Below are 21,532 nucleotides of genomic sequence, written 5' to 3' on the forward strand. Positions count from 1 at the left end.
AAATTTAACAGGAAACTGAACCCACAGCTGTAAAATAGAGCAGATGCTTGAACGGCAGTTTCCACAAAATGGTGCGCACCTGCTTTTTGAGCTTTTTACTGGTGCTGATGAACTTGGTTTTACTGCCTGAAATCTTCATTAAGAACTCTTCAAATGCTAGCTGACAGCATGCACCTAATAAGCATATGTTACCCCACTTTTATCATGCTCCTATACATGGACAGCTAGGCACTTCTTTTGCAATACTTGTCATTCCAAAGCTATGACATCCTTACAGAGTACACAATGAACCATTCCGCTGTCTAAACAAACACTTGTATGAAAACCCTAATTAATATGACAGAAGTGCTGAGTACCAAGTACTGAAATTTATTTACTGAAAACAAGATGTAATTAACAGCCACCTAAGGCTAAATGTAAAAATGCATGCTTGATCTTGCAAATGATAAAGACGGCCTCCGCTCCATCAGTTTCACTCCCATAATTCTGCTCTTTCAGTCCCTCACTCAGCCGACTGCTGCATTACAAACAGTCACAGGATAAAGCCAAAGATCAAGCATGCTGCACACGAGTAAACAAGGCATGAAAAAAAAAAGTGACAGAGAGATGGCAGGTGTGGAAACAGTGTGAAGAGCAGGGTTCGTCTGTAACTGCAAGGACAAGGACAATCAGCAGCAGCCTAATGTCTGCAAAAGCCTCCTCACCATGTCAAAAAGGCTCACAAAAAGCAGCAAATTCAGGTTCAACCTAATTTTTGCTTCTCTTTAGCTTAACTTCTGTTTTTCCTCTCCTGTCACCTCAATGTTAATGACAACACTGCACATAACAGTGTTCCAAGGCATGACTTTGCAGGCCTGCTTAACTCACCCGCAGGGCAGATTTCACTTCCTGCTTGGTGCGGCGAGCGACGGGGCTCGCTGACGGCTGGAAATCTGGTACTACTCGCAAGAGGGAGGTGGCGGGCTGCCGGTGAAACAGGGCCGAATTCAGGGACCCAAAGGTGCCAGGGTTGCCATTGATTCCTTCCACCAGTGGGGCTTCAGGTGCCGAGATGAACACGGTGTGCTCATGGCTTTGAAAGGACCCTGCCACCTGAATAGCGAAAATGCACATTTTGAGGCCGCTACCCTGAGCCTTTCGGCCAGGGCTTAAGACCGATCGTGAGTAGAAGGACACCTTGCAAAATTTTGGAGAAGTCGCAGGCCCCTGCCTGCTGGCAACCAGCTAATGCATGCAACATTAGTCGGTTAGTGTCTTGTAAAAATATCACATATACTTGTATAAGGGCTACCACAAGTAAGCGATGCCCATCCCAACTTGGCAACCAGTAATTTGTAAAAAAAAAAAAAAAAAAAAAGTCAGCCGAAACAACTGCTTCATGTGTGCATTACTTTGCTCATGTGGTACACTATGCTGGGAGCAGAAAAACAATAACTGCCTGCGACACTCAGTACAACTCCCCCCTTCCCAAAAAAGTGTGGCCCTTACACAAGTACTATTACACGGTAATATTCTCAGTTGTTGTAGTCACAAATACATGCATAAAAGTAAGGAAATTACCACTGGAACCCTTCCAACAAGCAACCATGGAAGTGAACAGAAAAACGAAAACCTGCAAGATGTGGATACTGTGGCACACAGCGAGTGTAAATGTGGTACTACTCAAGTTGAGCACCAAACAGGTTACACCTTGTAGGGATTCGCGCTGTCTCAAGGGCAGCCTGTGCTGTTCCTTTTCGACTCCTACAAAACCCCGTTCGCTAACGAAGGCATGGTGCAGCTCTGGACACCGCATGCCCCCCGCTGGGCCCTCCGGTTGCGCGGGGATCCCGTCTGTGCTCTTTGGTGTCGTGCTACGTGCACCTCTGATTGGGCCGCGGGGGAATGACGTAGACGCAAAGTTGTGCTTGCTACGGGGCCGGTCGTGGTGACTCGGGTGGAGTTCGAGACAGGCATGCGACGAGGGCAGAACACGGGCCGGACACAAGCGGCAAGGTATGTCAGTGACCGTTATTCGCTGTCCCCGAGGCCTTCGCTGACGAGCATTCGTGTACCTTGTCATACAGGCCCCTATGGTCACAAGCCGAGAGCCTTGCGCACCGCCCTTGCAGAACCTTCGTCCAGCCAAGCCCGGCGAAGCCCGCGGAGTAACTGCCACCGCTGACCCGAGTCAGCCGCGGCTCACACCATAGTTTTCCCACCGCACCGGTCTGCGCGCGCATCTGCTGCGGCCCGCTGTCCGGTGGCAGTGGACGCTAGGTGCGCACTAGCTGAAGGAGTGCAATACAGTGCTTGTGTTTGTATTGTAGCTGTGTTAAAATTGTATTAAAAATATTAAAATGTTGTAAATTGTATTTGTATTATAGAACTAAATGTAATATTGCTGACAGCAGCATCCATGCCAACAATCATTCTTAATCAGCCACCAGACGGCATGCACTGAACGGTCACACAACTAAATGCAGCAAGAGCGCTGACATGTACAAAGACGTACCTCCAAAAGCAAGTGCTCGGCAGAGTCACCAGCGGTGTCCACCCTTTCTGTGCATTCATCAAAGAATGCGAGGCTCACATCTTTGTCAGAGACAAATGAGCGCTCCTCAATGAAACGGGTGAACATCTGTGTGTGCATCATGAGCTGATAGAAGCGGTGGTAGTTCCGATCTCGGCTCTTCATAAAGCCTGCAGGGAACAAAGAATGTAGCAGTCAGTACAACTATGTCCAAACAACAATTGCACAAAGTTTTAGCGATAGAAGAATACAGCTACTTGGCATTACTGTCACAAACTAACCGCAGCAGTGATATGATGCACATAAGTGCTACACTGGCCAAGAGCCCAAGTTTCCAAGTGACCACAGAAAGCAAAAGGAAACCACACAAGAGATGTTAAAAATGGAAAAAGTGAGAACCAATATTTATAACCGCTATGCATGGTTTTATAAATCTTATGGAATGTACATGAAGTGCACAGGGGTACATGAAGGCCAGTTAACACTCGAGTAACATCAACTAAAAATGATTCTCGCTACCAAATGGCCTTTACTTCTGCTCCTAATTACAGCAATAACAATAACGACAGCCATGAGGAAAAGCATCAACATGATCCATAGCTCAAGGTTGGTTGGCTGCTGTTTGCATCAAGGAGCAGACGAGGTTAGCATTCCAAAGCTTAACTCAGTGCGCTTTACTCAGACTACCAGAATGGTGTGAGGCACACACAAAACACTAGCAAGCATTAACCACTAAAAATGCTCAAGGAGCTAAAAGAGCTCACCATTGAAATCAAACAGTGAATTTGGGTCCGTGACTCCTGGCTTTGGGGCAGTGGTGATAGGTCGCAGGTATGAGCCAAAGTCTTTGAGGATGGCTGCCATAAACCGCAAGAATGCCTCCTGGATCTCCAGCTCCAGTCGACGCTGAGCACAGGCGTTTACGATCAGTGGGCACAAAGCAAGGCAAAGAACTGCAACGGCATACCTCCTTCTTGTGGAGCCCAATTTCCCGATCAAAGGGCCCCAGGGCTCCTGCCGATGTGGGGTTCTGTGCAGCCACGGCTGCCATGCCAGCAGCATTGCTTTCGTACATGCAGACCTTCTCGTACAATGACTGCAGGTTCCCACGCAACGTCCGGGCCGCTTTCTGCATGTGAGGGGCAAACGGGCTTAAAACATCTGCCCCACTCATCAACTTTGCCCCCCCCCCCCCCCCCAAAAAAAAAGCGCATTAGGACAAGACAACTACAGAGGTGGTTATTGCACAAAGTTCAGCTCATCAGTGGTTTGAGTATCATTGCAAGCACCTCTTAATATTAGAAACATTGCTATATGAGGTTACGTTTCTCATCACACATTGAGAAAGTCGGTGAGCATAGGGCAGCCCGCTTCCAGAGACGTAAAAAGGGCCCTTTCATCGCTAGTCTTAGGGCCGCCTAAAGTCCAGAGGGAACTTCAAAAGCAAAGGCAAGTTTTATATTGTACAGACTAAGTATCAGCAAGTTTCCCAACTAGGTGGACTGCGGATATTGCTTTGCCTTACAAGGCTGCACAAGGCTCGCTTTTCTAACTAGCTGCTCATCAGATATGCTTAACTGTAAGCAGACAATGCACTATAAGTGTAGATGCAGTCCACATGGTTTGGCCTTAGGAGAATTGCTAATTATTCCAGCATGTCTCACGGTGACAGCAGTTTTAAATGACAAAAATTTTTCCAATTCTCAAAGATTACCACTTCAAACTATTGCTAATAACTGCAAAAGTTTTTTTGTTCTTTCAAAACTGTGAAACTGAGCAGGGTCAACCTGCAACTAAATTTCCACTGAGTTCTTGGAGACACAATATACATCTACATTTCGGGAAAATACACCATGCAGCTACTGCACGAGCCTTTCTATGGGAGCAGATTTAGCACAGCACCTGAGCCCTTGACAATACGCTCTATTATAAAAAGATGCATCTTTGAGAGGCATCTCAGCAAAGTGAGAACAAGATATACATCACTGTTTACCTTGGGAAGAAGCTTAACAGTTAGGAAGCTTTTCTCTTCGTTTCTGGAAAAAAGAAAAGTAAACGGCAAGCTCCCTTCAAATTTCAAGCAAACTATAAACACATGTATAAATGAGACTACAAGATATTGTAAACCGCACAGAACTATATCACTTCTTCACCTGCCAGTGTAACAATAGATGGCTAAAAATACAGAAGAAGGGACATCAACTTTCACAAAAAATCTGTAGGTAAATATCTCTTGTATCAGCAATATTTATTTTTCGTTCTTGTGCGGCTGAGCTGAAAATTTTCAATTGCTCGAAGCAATATCTATCGAGTCTATGGTTTTCCGTACACATACAAATTCTAGCCTTTTCAGTTCATTTTGTTAATGTGCACTAAAACATAAGAGGTAAAATGCTCACATAAAGATCGTGTTTGTGTCGAGATCAACACAAGCCACTTCCTGTGGTGGCTCATACATGTCAAAGTACCTGGAATCCACACCTGCAACAGAACAAGCTTTCATTGACTGATGCAAAAAAGGTCAGTGACATTAGACTCAGAGCAGTTTCTCAAAAGCAAAGCTCGCTGAAAGAGGCTGGTGATCAATAAAGGAAAAAAAAAAAAGCCAAGCAAAAAGTACAAGTCACATAACGAAGCACCCTGCAAAATGCATGTTCTGGCATCAATTAATTAATTATATGCCAAACTGAGAAGAGCTTAACTAAACTCCTTTCCAAGTCCTTCACTTAACTTCAAGCAAAATGCCCACAATAATGAAGAAACTGAATATGGCATTGAAGAAGAACCGAACATTTTGTACAAGTTGAGGAACATTAATGTGAAATTTCATGCACAGCTGATCACGTTTACCTTCGATTGACTGAAGTTTCATACACTGAAAAAGCAAGACATGAAACAATTTTGTGTTGCAACCACATAAAATATACGGCGACAGAAAGCATGGGGGACAATCCAGCAATGGTCTCTAGACAAGAAATGTTAAAATGCGCCGTAAGCAATTGATCCCACTGCATAAGTACGTGGTATTAATCGCTGATGTTGCTTTCCTGAAATATGGTGCTCTTAAGCTTTTATTTATAGTGCGGCAGATGGAAAATACAAATAAAATCAAAGCTGAAAATCACAGTGCAGCGACAACACAGAGGCTCACACATTTAACCAAACTACACAGAGACACTGCATGCGAGGTTATATTCACTGCAAATTCAGTACTGGCACTGAAACTGTTCACTAGGCAAAGTTTCACCACTCACCGAGTAACAATACGCTAACACATAGGCCAGTCAAGTACTAATCATCAGGAAAATGAAAGCTCAGTTTTCAAAAGGAGTCCAGTGACAGTGAGACATACCAACAATAAAAGGCAGGGGAGCACTTAGCACATCCGAGAGACCCAATGGACAGAGCGGGATGTAAGGGCATTGCCAGTGGAATGGGAACATCAACTGCAAACAAGGACAGCCAGAAAAAAACATTTACCACGAGTTAAACAACAATACCCGTTTCATTGCAAAGTCAACTTTGAGACAGTGGGCAGTTGACACTACCGCGCCCCGTGATCAAGCTTATATTCTTTAACTAACTGATTTGTCAAAAATAATCATCATTCTTGAAGTGCTTGTTCTCAATACCTCAGGAGTACAGACGACTTGCGGGTGAGGAGGAAAGCAGCCGAGGCAGGTAGCAAGGTGCCTGAACTAGTTTTTCGGTTTCCTACTCTCATTTGCTTGTGTTAGAGCTAAGCGGAGAGCTCTGCCTGCGCCCACTATGGTATCACTTCCAACGTTACTTTTACCAGCGCATGTAATGTGAATAACATTTGGGATTAACCTTATTTGAAGCATTACTGTCTTAGGAAATCGGGAAAGAGTTAATTCACTGTTATCTTATAAGGAACGCAGAAGATAAGCAGAAGTAGGAACAGAATCCTACAGCGCTACAACACTACTCAGCTTGTGCTCATATAGTGGACTGGAGAGTAACTACAACCTCCTGACAGTCAATACAAGCAAGAAGTAGCACTCAACACGAGATGTGATGATAATTCTCTACAGTAGAATCCCGCTATAATAAACTCGCATATAGTAAAAACACAGGCATAGTAAAGTGAAACAGCAGCCTCCATTTGACCTTCCATGAACAACTGTACATGTTTTTTCGTTTATAATAAGATTGCTAACACAGTAATAGATGTAGTAAAGAGTGTTTGGCCACAACAATTCACTTCTCACCAAATGATGACATGTCAGAGCAACAGACACGTACTATTGTCGTAATCACAAGACCAACAGATATCCAAGACAATAAAAATGCACTCTTTGAGATGGCTCAACCACCAGACTCACAAGCTGTGAGGAAAAGCAAACTTTTGGACGACCTTAGAGCCATAGAGGCAAAGTGCATGGCACGCACAGGAAAAAAAAAAAGATAAAGGTGGCCATGACCACGAAAAAAAAAGGGGGGGGGGCACGGGCAGTTGAGAAAAGGAAGGCAGCAAAAAGAGAGCTGAGAGGTGCAGTGAAGGAAAAAAAAATTTTACCGGTGATTACGCTTCTTAGTAATGTAATTTACGAGTGCAACTGCTGCGGTATTTGAACCGTAGGCGACCGCAGACGGAACACAGAGGCTCTTAGGCGCCCATTCCTGGGTTGAGCAGCGTGCCTTGCCATCGTTTGGCGCAACCAAGCACAGAGTGCAGAGGAGAATGAAAGACGGCGACGAGAGCACGAGCAGGAATGCAGAGGAGGAGGGTAGGGTGGTAGCTTGAAGCAGGGTTTCGCGGGGGCAGCCCAGCAAGCGATGGCGCCAGAGTAGCACGTGCCATCGTTCGGCCGCCCTAAGAAAGGCTCAGCGGCAGCGGATTGCCATGTGTGCTGCCCACACCAAAACCCAGAGCCACCTCCGTTAGGACACTGTGTGTTCCGTCTGCAGTCGCTTATGGTTCAAATACCACAGCAGCTGCACTCATAAATCGCATTGCCAAGAAGCGTAATCGTCAGTCAATTTTTTTTTTCTAAGCCGACACTATGTGTTTAGTAAGTACTACAGCCAAATTAACAGACAGCATCCGTAAACCCATGCCATCAGCAACAACTGCTATAGTAAAGATTTTTGCCAGCCTCAGAAATTTTACTGTAGAGGAATTCTACCGTATTATGCCCTACCTGTTTTGAGCCCTAGGCACCATGGTATGCACACAACATGAAGAAGGGAGAAATGGTATGCTACATTCAATGTGCAGTTGGCTGCTTACCGCCACCAGAGCTTCTGCCACACTGGTAAGCACATCCGGCCGCAAGGAGTGAAACAGCATCTTCTGCTCAGTCAGCGCCAAGAGTAGAACACATAAGCAGTTGTCAGGTGCCAGTGTCTTCAGAAACTCCCTAAATGATGCACCACTGAAAATACAAAATTGGCACATGGAGAGTACACACAGTCACTCCTAATGGAAATTCACCAGAAGAGCTTGACTACGTTCAGCCCACACAGATGCTAATCATAAGTGAGCCTAGGCTACAACCATTATCTATAATCATTATACATAACCAAATAAGTAGACCAAGTGGATTCAATTCACACTTGCCTGCCAGAGAAGAAATGCAACTGCAAACACATCAATCAGTTTTCCATTAGACACCATTGTAAAGGCCACACTTAACCAAACAGATGAAATGCATCATATACCACTGTTCAAGCTACAGTTGTTCACTCCTCAAAATAGTCTCTCATTTTTGATAAATAATAATGAAAATGCTAGGCCAGCTCAGTTTTCTTCTTTTTATTAATACAAAAATTTACAAATTACACACAGTTGAACCTCGTTACAACAAATTCGAAGAGGCCCTGCAATTTCATCGTTACAGATGCTCCTTCGTTACAGCACATGAAACCAGACAAGTAGGGCACGCTTACAGTGGGCAGGGTGCAGCGAAGAGGCTGAAGAACAGGGGAACTACAATTTGCCAAGTCGAATTGGTACGGAAGTGTTGGGCACCATTAGAAATTGATAAACTCCGCGTGAAATGGCAGTGGGGCGCCCGTCATACCCATTGTAAGAGAATTTCACTTCATAAAAACGAGATGTGAAATAGATACATCGGCTCCTAAAAGACTAGCCAAAGGAAATGGCAATTCTTTCATTATATCAATTATTTCATTACAACTAGGTTCGACTGTTAGCAGTAATGAACCGTTAGGCCTAGAAAACCAACCACACTAGGTCCTACCTAAGTGGGAGTGGAGTGTCTTCCAGCTGAGACAGTGAAATATGCTCATCTTCCAGCTGAAAACAAAAAGCAAGGTTACAGCATAAATGATCCCGCTCAATCAGGTTGTGCCACGCTAATATACCTCACCTGTATCCATATCCTTGGTCGCTGCACAGAAGGAAACGGGATATCCAACATGAAGTGGGAGATGTACCTGAGATGGAAATGATTGTTTAAAAGTCATCACCTGACTCAACAAAAGAAATCCCCAAATACAACAACACATTACTCAAGACACATGTCGCTACACTCTGTGCCAGCTAGCACTTAGCTGTGCCATTCCTGCTAACCAAGGTCAAGAAGACAGAAAACAAACAAGTTGTGGACAGAAAACAACTCTTAACTAAGCAATACCGGGCAAGACAGAAAGCTATGGTATAAACTGGGCCTATAACTTAGCAAAGGTTTAACCGAACAAGTCTTTACGCTCATCTGTTACACTTGATGAAAAGGCCTTAAATTGCATTTCTGAATGAAAAATAGCAAGAAATGCAATGAAGAAGATATTAGATAAGAAGACTAACCTAGACGGCACCACTCAAAACTTCCAGCTTCCTTATGCTGTCCTTCATACTCTCTCTCATTGCAAAATACTGCACGTGAAACTAAACGCATTTTGGGATCCTTCGACTGAATCCCAAAGCTATGGATAGTCACTGCTAGACAACTGTTATCAAAAACCATGCTCTATGTTCTAAAGAACATTTGCAGTTTATGACCCTCTGCAGAATTCAGTAGTTTATATCATACAATAAAGGAATCTGATTATAGTACTAAAAATAGAAATGAAAATCCCCTGCTGTGCCACATGATCCTGTTCAAACAATGAATAAATATATTGTATAAAATAAGAAAAGGGCAGCAGAGCTAGTTTCACCTTGTTTGTGTTCAAAACAATCTCATAATGCCAGGGAGATTTAGAAGTTTTCCAAGTCTTTTTTTTTGTGTGTGTGAACTACAGTCAAATCACGATACAACAAACATAGATATTACAAATTATGGACTATATCGAACTGTTCCAAACTATGTTTAGTAAACACCTGCAATTCTTATTCCTATCGAACGGGCACACCTGCAGAGCGCAAAGTTGTGCCCGCTCAGATGGCATGCGGCAGGTTTTTCCCTCAATACATGAGTGACTGGTGGTGGTGCGGCAAGCATCCACACCACAGTTTACGCTTTACCTCGCTTCTGCCAACAGCGCCAGGGAAGATAACGCGGCGTGAACAATTCGTAGCCAGACCGCCGTCACCCGTTTGCGCCTCTCGCACCCATCTATAGAGCCCCGCAACCAGCAGCATGGTCCACTGTAGCCTTCCAGTAGCCATCCTGTGCTCACGTCAACTGAGAGGTGGTGAAAACGCCAATAGCTTTCGTCCTGGCGCCCCATTTTCCGCACAACACCGCTGAAATGCGGGGAAGCCACCCTAGTTAACGTGCGATCTGCCGCCGCGTGCAGGCGGTGCTGTGCGGGGAAGCCAACCTAGCTGGCGTTTGGCGCTCTGTTTTTTTTGCAGCCTCCGCAATAGCCGCTAGCGGCTTAGAAAGGCGCTAAAGCTTCGCAGAAGGTCCCTCCCAGTTGCCGCTCTTTCACGACTAAATTTCGCTTCTCCAGCATGGGTTTATAGCGAAATTTTACATTATTAATTTTGGCTATGCTGAACTACCATATTTACTCGCGCAATTTGCGCACTTTCTTTCTTTAAATTAATGCTTGAAAAAGGGATGCGCAAATTACGCGCAAATTTTTTTAACACGGTCTAAAAAACTATACAAAGGTCATAACACGCAATATATATACACTGCCGGTACATTGCCACCTATATATAGACCCCCTCATCTCGCACCCACCGCTGGACAAAAAAAAAAGAGGCGGACTCCAAATATAAGTAAAGTCCCTCAAATATAAGACGTATAGCCCCTCCCACCTCGCCCCACCTTATGTAGGTCCCCAAGGGATGGCATGGGGGCGCGGGCGTAGACAGAAGCAATAAGTGAGATTCTCAGATTGGTAGGTCGCGCAGGGAGGGGTAAGGGATTGAAAATAATGGGAATGCGCAGCCCTATAACTGTCTCCTTAGGTAGGGACCACCGCAACGGGGCTGAGCAGCGAGAGAGAGGGAGTAAAAAGATATCTGAGAGGAGGCGGGTCAGGTGAGGGAGAAGGGGAGAGGGGACTGGCATAGGGACGTGCCCGCAAAATTATATACGGGGGAGAAGGTTTGAAGTAACTAGATATTCTAGTAAAAGTTTGTGTGCACTGGTTTGTGCCCCAGCCCCACACTTGGGGAAGAGAATGTCACTCAATGAAGTGGAAGGCAGACCGAGTTTGCAAAAGCCCTCTCTCATGGCTCAAGGTTGGGCATACGCGGGGCACTCGCAGAGCATGTAAGAAAGTGTTTCCGAGGGATCACCGCACTGAACACACACAGCACTTGGAGCATCACGCAGGCGATGCTCTCTGTCCGCCGTCCAAACACAGCCAACACGCATCCGAAGCAAGCAGATGAAATCGCGGCGAGCGAAAGCCCGAGCATCCAAAGGAAAGAAGGGTTGAGTGAAGGCGACGCGCGTGTCCAGGTGGTGAGCGAGAGAGTATCGGTGAATAATGAGGCAAGCGGAGTTGTAGAGAGAAACATTTTCAGTGACGGGCACAGAGAGTTGATGCGCCTCACGTGCGAGTTTATCGGCTGCTTCATTTCCTTCGATGCCCACGTGAGATGGGATCCAGTGAAAGGAGACAGGTGAGCCACGTAAGAGTAGCTCGTCTAGCCTAGCAATTAGAGCAAGGACAATTCTGCGGCCTTTTTCTGGTTGAAGAAGGGATTGGAGTGCTGAACGAGAATCCGTCATGACAGCAGCCGGACAGGGGTGGGGAAAAGACAGGAGGAAATCAAGGGCGAGGGCTATACCAGTCAGCTCAGCAGCTGTGGAAGAAGCTGGCATGGGAAGCCTGCATTGAAGCAAAAAACGTGCAACGATACAATCGCGCCGCCAGCAGTGAGGGAGGGAGGGGGAGGCGATAACGTGCGATAAAACGGGGCCTCCGCGTGCGGCCTGGCTGGTAAACCGAACAGCAAACGGCTCAGTATAGTTTCGGATTCCGGCACGCGACGGAGGTTACCGAAAGTTTGGTCTCGCAACTGTTTGTCCAGGAAAGCGACGGCTAGTGTGAGTGAGCCGGGTAATTTGTGCCCGCGCCACTCGCATCTTCAACAACCACACACGGCATCGCGGCTTCGCCGATCTTCCCAAGCCTGCCTTGCCCGCACCCACGTACTTGCTGGTGGTCTGGCGCAGCTGAGTGTGCAAAATATGTGAGTAAAAGGCTTTCTCTTTTCTTAAATCCGGGTAAAAAGTTTGCGGTCCATAAATTATGCAATTAAATACGATATTTTACGATTTTTCGCCTGTCCGCTGTAACGAGGTTTGACTTACTACCTCCAGTGTTTTCCTCTGTGCAGTTATCTTCTTAATGTATTCATTCTTTTCTGCTTTCTTTCAGTGCATTTAATTCGCACAGAAGAACCCACCTTCCTGCCTTTCCATTAGAGCCTAGTCACTGAACAGGCAGTTAAACGAGGTGGGTTGGAGTGAGAGAGTGAGTGTGAGCAAGTGAGAGTGAGTGGAGTGAGATAGAGTGGGGAGGGAGGGAGGGAGGGAGGGAGGGAGTGAGTGAGTACACGTAAACAAGTAAATCTGGGTAGAGGTTGCTAAATCCAGTTTTTAGTTGGTGAACAAACCCTTGAAGACTGCCTGAACAGAGTGCCTCACCTTTCCACTGAGACACGAGGGTCCTTGATAAAAGACAGTCGGTAGAGGAAGCGTAGGAACTTTTCAAAGGTGCGGAAGAAAGGCCAATGGGACAGTAGACAGATGGACTTGTTGGCTGAGAAAACCTCTTCTTCAATTGGCTGTGGTTGGCCAGACCTGTTGCTACTACTCAGCTGGGCTCTCTGAGCATCCGTCAGCTGCTCCTCGGGAAAGCGTTCATAGAAAGTGATGGACGCTCCGTAAACCTGCGCAGACGCCGCACAGTGCACAGACATACAGATGATTGCACACACAAAGAAAACAGCAGAGCTGCACCAGAATGCTTGTGTCAAAAGAGTGTTTTGCAGCAATGCTCAGAGATGAGCAATCAAGACAGTTAGTGAAGTTTATTTTTTTGTTGCCACAATTTCTTTGACTAACACTAATTTGAAAATGAAAACAGGAGGCTCAGCAACACAAATATAATGAGAGGCAAACAACATAGTTAAAATAAGTTCAAGAAAGAAAAGAGAGATCATTTTTCGGTAATGAAACAAACAGTGAAAATAAAAAAAGCATATCTTCAAATGTGGTCACATCTCAAGAAAGAAAAAAAACATCTTTGCACTGCATGTTTACCGTATATGGAGAAGGCAGGGAGCAAGAAAAGCTAGTGAATGCAAAGCACGTCATTATATAGAGGTTATGAACGTGCCTTCACACTTCCTTCTCGTCAGCAAACAAATATAGTCACGAACCATTTTTCTGGTCTCAGCGGCACCTGAGAAATAGTTTGAATAATTGAACGGTGGTTTTTAATTAAGTTTTAACGGTTTCAAAACGGCTAAAACTTCGAAATAGGTCTTTCCCTACTCTCTAGCAAAAGTTGCCTTAGCTGCCACTCTTTTGCTGACTAAATTGTGGTGCTCTTGCATGCATTTCTGGCGAAATTTAGATATGTTACGAATTCCGGCTCTATCAAACTACTTTATTATTTTTTTACCTGCTCACTATAAAGAGGCTCGAATGCACTTTATCAAAGACTGGAACAAATTTTCACAGATACATGGTCAATAGTATGCGCCTTCAATTCACACCTTGCATGTCCATGTTCCTAATGCATGCATACACGTTCTTCGTCCTGAACTGTGTGTTCCATCTGACCTAGACTCCTTTTTGTCCAAGCAACGAACGCCTTCTACCATGCACGCAAAGCCTCTTAGAGACACATGCATGAATCAAAAAGCCATTTGATGGTAGTACTTTGTCAGCTGAGCCAAGGGTGAGCACAAAGGTGGAGAACGTTGGCCTTGGCTGGCTGGCCTTCTTTGGCCAGGCTTCCACAGTGGCTCCCATGGGAAGGCAGAACAGAGGCACCTGCTCAGGCAGAGGAAAGCTCGCATAGTCTTCCCTTGGGAATCGTTCCAGCACAGCTAGGGGAGAAAAAAAAAATTGCATTGCTGGACAATTAAGAGGAGACACTACTAAGTGCAGCTACCCTATTGCACTGGTCAATTTAGATCAAGGTGTCGAATCCGCACCAGAGAGACTGGGTCTGCTACAGGGAGACCAAATCCTGATCAATGAGCAAAACACAAACAGGCTTCAGTAGGGAGCCTCGCAGAAGTTGCCACACACAACTGTTTTCAGCAGCGCTTCACCACGAGACATAGCAGTTGTATGATGCAACTAACCCCTGCAGTGTACTGAATTTCACTCAGTCTAACGGCCAACAACCAAGATTCAACGCCAAGAATGAATGTATGTCCCCTGCAGTTGATGACTACGGCGCAAGGACAACTTTGCCCAAAGAGCGCCATGGCACTAGGTACTTTTCATCTACACAAGGTGGGCTCGTAGACTCATTTTTCCAAGCATATCACCCAAAAGAAGCCGAGCACCAGGCCACGGAAAGCTTGTACCCATCGTATCACCGGTGGGTGCCTGACAGCACTAGGGATCAAACCCTACACCTCCCGCAAGCAAAGTAGATGCTGAAATGATGCACCACTGCTGTGGTTGTTCTTTTCAAGCAAAAGCTTATCTTTCCAAAAAGAAAAACTTTTACTTGAATAGGCTATCATTCAAACTCCAATGTTTGGAATAATCCCGCTTTGTTTTTTTAAGTACCTACAGAAAAAATATTTATTTGATAATAAATCAGCCAGAAGACAAGATGTTGTGATTTACTTCTTTGTCTTTATCCATAATACAGTTGCCACATTGAAGAAAACACATCATTTTACAACATGTGCGTAAGAAAGGCCCAAATCTAGCCGAGATCAAATAATGAACTAAACTGGGACTAGTATTGTCAAAAAAATAACGACCTGAATGGTCAAACCGCCTTACACACATCTGCAACATGATGATAAGCTTATTTTTTATTACCCGAGCTCTTATATAATCACCCATAGTTATTTTTAGAGCTCTTTCCGCTATATGCTTCTCACAGCCCCGAAAGCAGCAATGCCACACTTTTTGTAAAAAGAGAACATGAACATCACGATGACAAATTCAGTAAATTCATTTTAAAAGTACTACAAGTGTCTAAATTTTTAAAAAACGCTTGTCCATTAGGTCTCTACAGAAAAAATAAATAAAGCAAGAAGTACTGAAGCTTCTTAGCATCAACAGTTTCAACACATGGTACTGAGCTGCAAATGCTACTCCAGAGGTGCAATTACTGCCTGTATCCGTTTTATCACGATTATATTTTGTGAGAAAGATCAAAGCAAGTAATAAAGTGACTACAGCAACAGAACGGGGCTGCTTACCTGGCTCGTAGCAGATGAGACTAGGCCTGTTCATGGACTTCTTGTAACAGAGAAAAACATCCGAACCAACCTGCAAATTCATGCAAACACTGCAATGAATGGGAGGGGGCCAATCACAGGCCATGGCATGATGGATACTATGCACTATAATCATAAAGCACCATAGCTACAACAATCTAAATCTTGTCGGCAATTCAACTAAGCATGCAAGAAAATAAAGAAATCAAGAAGCACTGACCATGCCTTTGTTGAGATTGCGGTCGATTTTGCAGTATGCATGAGGAGGCGTCTCACCCTGAAATTAAAAGCAGGAAAAGTGGCATGCCGTCTTATAAAAATGTTTAAATGAGTGCAACTGATGAAATGAGGCAACAAAGAGAAAGCAAACAACAAAAACAAATTAATAAGCAGTATATTCGGGGATCAGCAACAGCACAAGGACTTCAGCTGTGCACTCCTTGACACACATCGATCCATGAATCATACTTATTTGCAAGCTTACCAATATTCTTTTCTAACATGAGAGCAACAGCATGCATTTATCACTCAGTACTCTAAATGCCTTATTCCTTCAATGTACAACAACTGTGTCTTTCTGAAAGTGTTTCTTTTCTAATTTTTTCAAAGTACTGCAGTACCATTCCATAATGTCGATGAACATGTCAGTGGCATCATACTCATCCTTCAGGCTGAATTATAAGTGTTTACTCCAAATGAAGAAATAATGTTAACAAGCATGCATAAACTCGGTCCTTGCCTTGTTGGCGAGAATGACGCACAGGTCAGTGACAACCAGCTGATTGCAAGGGGCATTCTCAGATGCCCTGCGGAAGGTGAGGAATGTTCGAGAGCCGCTGTTGTTAACATTAGCCGGTCGCCCATATGGCGTTTTCTTCAGAACCTCGCTGTCAGCCATGACACGCTGCTTGTTTTCATAGAGGACCCTGGCCCAGGAAAAAAAAAAAAAGGGCTACATTCAGGAAGTGAGCAACTCAGGTATTACATTTAACTTCATGAATTTCACTTTTGGGCACACTGCACAGCCCCCACTGTGAGAGACAGCGGCTGCCTGCCTGCTTTCACAGCAGGACCACATCTGGCTCGGGCTGTTACCCACCACACTGATTTGGATCTGGGCCAGTAAGAGGAAGAAAGTGCAGTCCCGGAAAAGGTAGTTAGGACTCTTCCTTCACAGCGATCTGTTCACTAATGCAAGCACTTTACAAAAATGGCAAAAGTCTAACTGAAAGCCATGAATACTGTTCAAAATGCACTCGCAGAAAAAAGCCTGACTGCTGAAAATGTTGCGACGTGAAAGCCACTCAGTGCACACAAAAACAAGAAACATAAAGCTGGAATAGTAGCATAAAAGCTAGTTGCCTCACTCCAACATTTTTATGCACACTGTTAGCAAAGCATGTACAGTCTTGGTAAGCAGTCTTCAGGCCAGAGGCTTTTCATTTGAGCAACATAACATAACGGAGCCATTATGGCACCAATAAAAACCAGAGGGACTTGAAATTCTAGAAGAAGAATTCTTCTCGCAGCAGAGAAGCTCACTGTTTGACATGTGCTTTTGAATGGGAGCATTCAAGGGATATTCACTCCACTACAAGTGAATGTTATGGACCGAAGTCATCTGACAAGGGACGGGCTGACTTTTTAATGAACGTCTTTGTGCGGCTTTGCGAACATTTTTTTTTTCACTCACCCAATGTCCACAAGTGGAGGCTTATCTCTGCCCCGACGGTAACAGAGGTATATGCTGGGACTTCGCAGACTCCCATGGTTCAGATCAGCGGGGAAGCCAGTAGGGGTGTACTCAATGCACTCAAATCCGGACGGGGGCACCTCACCCTCAGTGCGCACAATCACAGCAATGTCTGTCACGGGCATCCGCCCGAAGTTGGCCCGTGGGGACTGTACTGCCGAAAAGTCCTCCTCCAGAGGCCGTGGGTTGGCGGGAAGCCCTGCCACCACAAAGTAGTCTGCCACACGCTTTTCTTCCATGGCGATGCAGGGCCTCTGGCACCTCAGGTGAGAGGCAGCACGTCGCGTAAGGTGTCACTCCTCCTCTCCGACAGCAATGTCATTTCCTGAAAATACAAGGCCAATTACTTCAGCAGCCAGTAACAGGCTTCACTTAAGCACTGGCACAATCCTCCAAAGACATTTCTTTTCAGCACAAAGTATCCGTACGTCAGGCCTGCAACTGGTGAACTGTACATTCTTCACAAAGCAATACCACTGGGAAAGCTAGTGGGCTAGATAGAAGGTTGCCATGATAAATCAAGTCTCAAGAACATACCTAAAAATGAATATGTCCCAAATAAAGAGCTTCTCAAAAAAGCAATGTGCTAAATCCTATGTCAAATTACTGCCAAGAGCAAAAGGAACAATTGATGCACCTGTGTTCATCACTTCTTGAATAAATGAGCTTCAGTGTCAATCACTTTTTTTAATAAATGAGCAAGAGCTCATGACAGCCCATTGCTCCTCCCCTCTACTTATCAGTTCTCCATGGGCAGTCAAAGATGCTTACTAGAAGTCTCTTTTTCACTGCTCCACATTGTATATTCTAAGTCACAGTCAAATATATGAAAATTCAAAGCAATGTTCCCTATACAGAAAGCAAACAATTTTGATCTTTGTTTCTCTTCAGGTTCCTAAAAATATGAAGAGCAGTTTAAATGACCAGTGTATGAATCAAACCAGGAATGAAGCAAGCTTACTAGTGACTATTAGGTTTAAAAGTTTAATGGTAAGCCTGAAAGATACTAAAGAAGCCTGAAAGTATTACTGCACAGGTCAGGGACCAAACCAAGTAAAGACAAATAGGAAAACCTCAAAAGGAGCATCAGACATTGCCAAGTAGCAAGCATTCTGAAAGACAGTACCACTTAACATCAAGCATGCAGGAGAAAATAGAGCCCAAAAAAAAAAGGAATTGATCACAACTGACAAAGCAAAATCAGCACATTTAAAAGCACAAGAAAAAAAAACAGCTTTTTTCTTTTCATTCTAGGAATACAAAAATGCCTAAAATTTCTCGCTTCAGCATGTAACAAATCTTGTCCGTTTCAAAAGCACAGTCGTGTGAACTGTAATGGAAAGCTCTTTAAATAACTTCTCTTAAGAGCCATAACGAAAGTTAAAAAATTCAATATCACGTGCCTAAATATTTTACTGCGTTGTCCAGCATTCTTAGGTAAGCTAGCTCGTGGCCGCGATAAGGAGAGAAAAGCACAATGAAAAGCTAGAGTGCAGTTAAGCAGGCTGTTATCTTCTAGGCTAACATGAGCATGTCGATTTTTACATATAATTTATGGACATAAATTAATGACACTTTCATAATACGCAACTTGCCCTGCTGAAACTAGAGACGTCGGCATACTTTCTATACAGGGCTTCAAGGATGTTGCTCTAAATTATCTAATGTACCGCCTAAAATAATTCAATTACGACAGCCTTCAGGGACCTCAATTAAACCATGCACACCTTTGATAGGCCATGAGAAGGAATTTTGCTTCAACTCCTCCTCATTTCTGACGTGCAGGACTATTGTTTTCATGGTAAAGCTAGTCATTGGGGCAAGAGAGTTATCTACCAAGCTGAGCCCATGTTAAGCTTATCACCCTTGCTTGACACCTATGTTCTTGCAGGCTATGTTCTCCATTATGGATGCTTTGAAAGGGCTGCTCAATGCAGCTAAAGGAAATCTGCCCTAAGTGTCACTATGCTCAAAATGGCAACATGCATACCGTATAAACTTCAAATCGAGAAAACAGCACAAAAAATATGACTAGATAGAACAGACAAGATATCCTGTGTATTCTGTCATTTCTTTTCGTGATTTTTTTTTACAGTATAACAATCACTTACATTCTCAACTTTCTATACTTCTACTGCATAAAGATTACGTTTCAGTGCGTTTGACATATGAAATCACAAGCAATGTATCCTCCTTGTCACCAAATATACTGTACTAATCAACCAAAGCTAGTCTATAAATGCAAAAGCATAATATCTGCACTTAATACCAGTGGGGCTGAGCAGTAACAAGAAAGAAACTAGAGCACATTTATTTGCCTCAGAGCAATGTGCTATGTAGCAGAGGACAACAAAGTGGTGGTCACATGTAATATAAAATTGTGTGAGCATCAGATTAAAAAGACATATGAAATTAAGACATCACCTACGATGGAAAAAGCAAACACAGTCTGAAAAACCCTACCCTGATATTTTGACAGGAATATATGCATGTCATGTACCCCATTTTCTTATTTATTGCTTGCAACTGAAGTTTGCTGTTGGTGCCCTTTCATCATTTAATATTTTTTGTTTCTTTATTGTGGTCTCTTACAACCATTGTATGATAAGACAGTTGACACACACACCTCTTGCAACCTGTGAATGCAAGATAATTTCTTGCAATGTTCTGACATCAAATTTTATTTCATGACGTACATGAATGCATCAACGAAGATGTTATTGCTACAACACTACTAATTTACTCATTTCACAAGGTGGTGAAGCTTAAGAACTGTGAATAACAGCGCAGAGAGAGATAAGGGACAGAGGAAGCAGACAGGAGCAGCGCTGACGAACTGCGGTGCCGGTCCTCTGTCCCTTGTCTCTGCGCTGTTATTCCCAGTCAATACGTACCCACTAGCTCAACTCGCCATCTTACTGAAGCTTAAGAACACATAAAAACAAGCAAATATATCATGTGCCAGGTTTCAGAAGGCTGCCTATGGGATTTATTCTTATTTCTTACTCAAACAGGTATTCCTATTTTTTACCTTATTTACATAAGACAGCCATCATTTCTTCACCCAAACTTTTACATATTACACGCTACGAAAGAAGCAAATTCATGCAAACTGATACATAATTTATCATGCAACCCCACTAGTAATTAAGACCAAGCTCAACATGGATTAACAGCCAAACATTAGTGCTGGCACTCAGCTGTATTCAACAGGTTAGACACTCATTACGAATCTTCTGAAAGCAATCATTCCAAAAGAAAGGCAATAGAAATTGTATGTTTTTGAACAAGCACAGTCGCATGGTTCTACAAAACGAGAAAGGCGGAATGCTCACAAATGAAGCTCGCTTCTGTTTTCTTCCGTGTTAAACATGTTCACCGGGCAGAGGTTTCTCTTGCAGATTCATTATCTTGCGACTCACTTAGGGGGCTTCCATGCTGGCTCGTAAGCGGCGATTCCTGCACAGTGTTTGGGGACATTCGTCCGCCAAACTGGTTGAGCACACTCGGCCGAGACAACTGAATCGTATCAATGCAGCAAGGCTGCGCTCGTTCAAAACAAGATCAATACTCAGGCGTTATCTTTGAAGAATACCCTCAATATCTACGCGCACGGACACAACATGCCGGTTTCGTACGCACGTCAGGCGCGTCAGTGTCGGGAAAGCTGGAGCTGGACGAGTACCACACCTTAGCGCATATGATAAGCGGCGGTTGCTGCGCGCGGCTCGCAACACGCAGTTCTTTACTAAGCCGTATCGTTTGTGTCTGCGACACAGTTTACCTTTAAAGGGACACCCGTAACACCAGAAACCTCAACGAAAGACTGATGAAATATCGCCTAATTGCAACAGCACCGATGATCGGATGCGTGATTTCATATAGCGCGCACAGCAAGCCGAGAGTTCTGAAGTTCTCTCAGAAGACGTTATTTTTGAAAAACTTGTGAGATGTTAGAACCACACCTAGCCGACAACCAACCAAATCATGACACGAGCTGCTCCTGTTGACAAATATTGCGGTCGTGCACTGACCCTTTGAATCGGTCTGGCTGCTTATTGAAACCGGTGCAACAGTTCTCATATAATTCAAGGGGTTAAAGGGGGGTCTATTAGTAACGGTAGTGTGCAGGAATATGACGCCTGCATTCACACAAACGCCGCAAAATAAGCCTCGCATTTCTCTCTTAGGTGTGTTTGCATGTTTATCCGCGTCGAAGAGGCACGACGCAACAGCTCATCTAGGAGGCTAGAAAAAGAGGCTGTACCTCATAAGGTCACCGAAGACAGCCTAGCGGTTATATATGGTGCTTTCGCTCTAACTTTTTTTTGTAAGCACACAATCGCACGAGTAGCACCGCACGGGGCATGAGTCATTCAAAAATCACCTTGCGCACACATGCCTGCCATGTTTGTTGAGTTCCGCTGAGCCTTCAAAGGTTTCCGGTTTT

The 21,532-nt window shown here is 44.3% G+C and overlaps 1 protein-coding gene across 6 annotated transcripts in view; it reads right to left on the reverse strand.

Moving 5' to 3' along the window:
• Positions 1–21,516, reverse strand: part of Crag (DENN domain-containing protein Crag) — a 57,384-nt gene extending 35,868 nt beyond the window's left edge. For 5 of the 6 annotated variants that reach the window (XM_077658149.1, XM_077658150.1, XM_077658148.1 and 2 more), the window contains exons 1-18: positions 21,350–21,516; positions 20,418–20,541; positions 17,023–17,407; positions 16,069–16,255; positions 15,550–15,606; positions 15,312–15,381; positions 13,798–13,967; positions 12,556–12,800; positions 8,869–8,935; positions 8,740–8,795; positions 7,767–7,911; positions 5,865–5,958; positions 4,912–4,993; positions 4,506–4,548; positions 3,480–3,641; positions 3,277–3,418; positions 2,495–2,682; positions 868–1,092 (exon numbers count right to left, since the gene is read on the reverse strand). In XM_077658149.1, coding sequence (XP_077514275.1) covers positions 868–1,092; positions 2,495–2,682; positions 3,277–3,418; positions 3,480–3,641; positions 4,506–4,548; positions 4,912–4,993; positions 5,865–5,958; positions 7,767–7,911; positions 8,740–8,795; positions 8,869–8,935; positions 12,556–12,800; positions 13,798–13,967; positions 15,312–15,381; positions 15,550–15,606; positions 16,069–16,255; positions 17,023–17,321 — 2,232 coding nt within the window. In that variant the 5' untranslated portion in view covers positions 17,322–17,407; positions 20,418–20,541; positions 21,350–21,516. Of the gene's footprint in view, positions 1–867; positions 1,093–2,494; positions 2,683–3,276; positions 3,419–3,479; positions 3,642–4,505; positions 4,549–4,911; positions 4,994–5,864; positions 5,959–7,766; positions 7,912–8,739; positions 8,796–8,868; positions 8,936–12,555; positions 12,801–13,797; positions 13,968–15,311; positions 15,382–15,549; positions 15,607–16,068; positions 16,256–17,022; positions 17,408–20,417; positions 20,556–21,349 lie in introns of those variants that run through there. The other variant, XM_077658146.1, reaches the window with a different exon arrangement.
• Between the last annotated feature and the right edge of the window lie 16 nt (positions 21,517–21,532).

Source organism: Amblyomma americanum, chromosome 3, assembly GCF_052857255.1.
Source record: "Amblyomma americanum isolate KBUSLIRL-KWMA chromosome 3, ASM5285725v1, whole genome shotgun sequence".
In the NCBI taxonomy this organism is placed as follows: domain Eukaryota; kingdom Metazoa; phylum Arthropoda; class Arachnida; order Ixodida; family Ixodidae; genus Amblyomma; species Amblyomma americanum.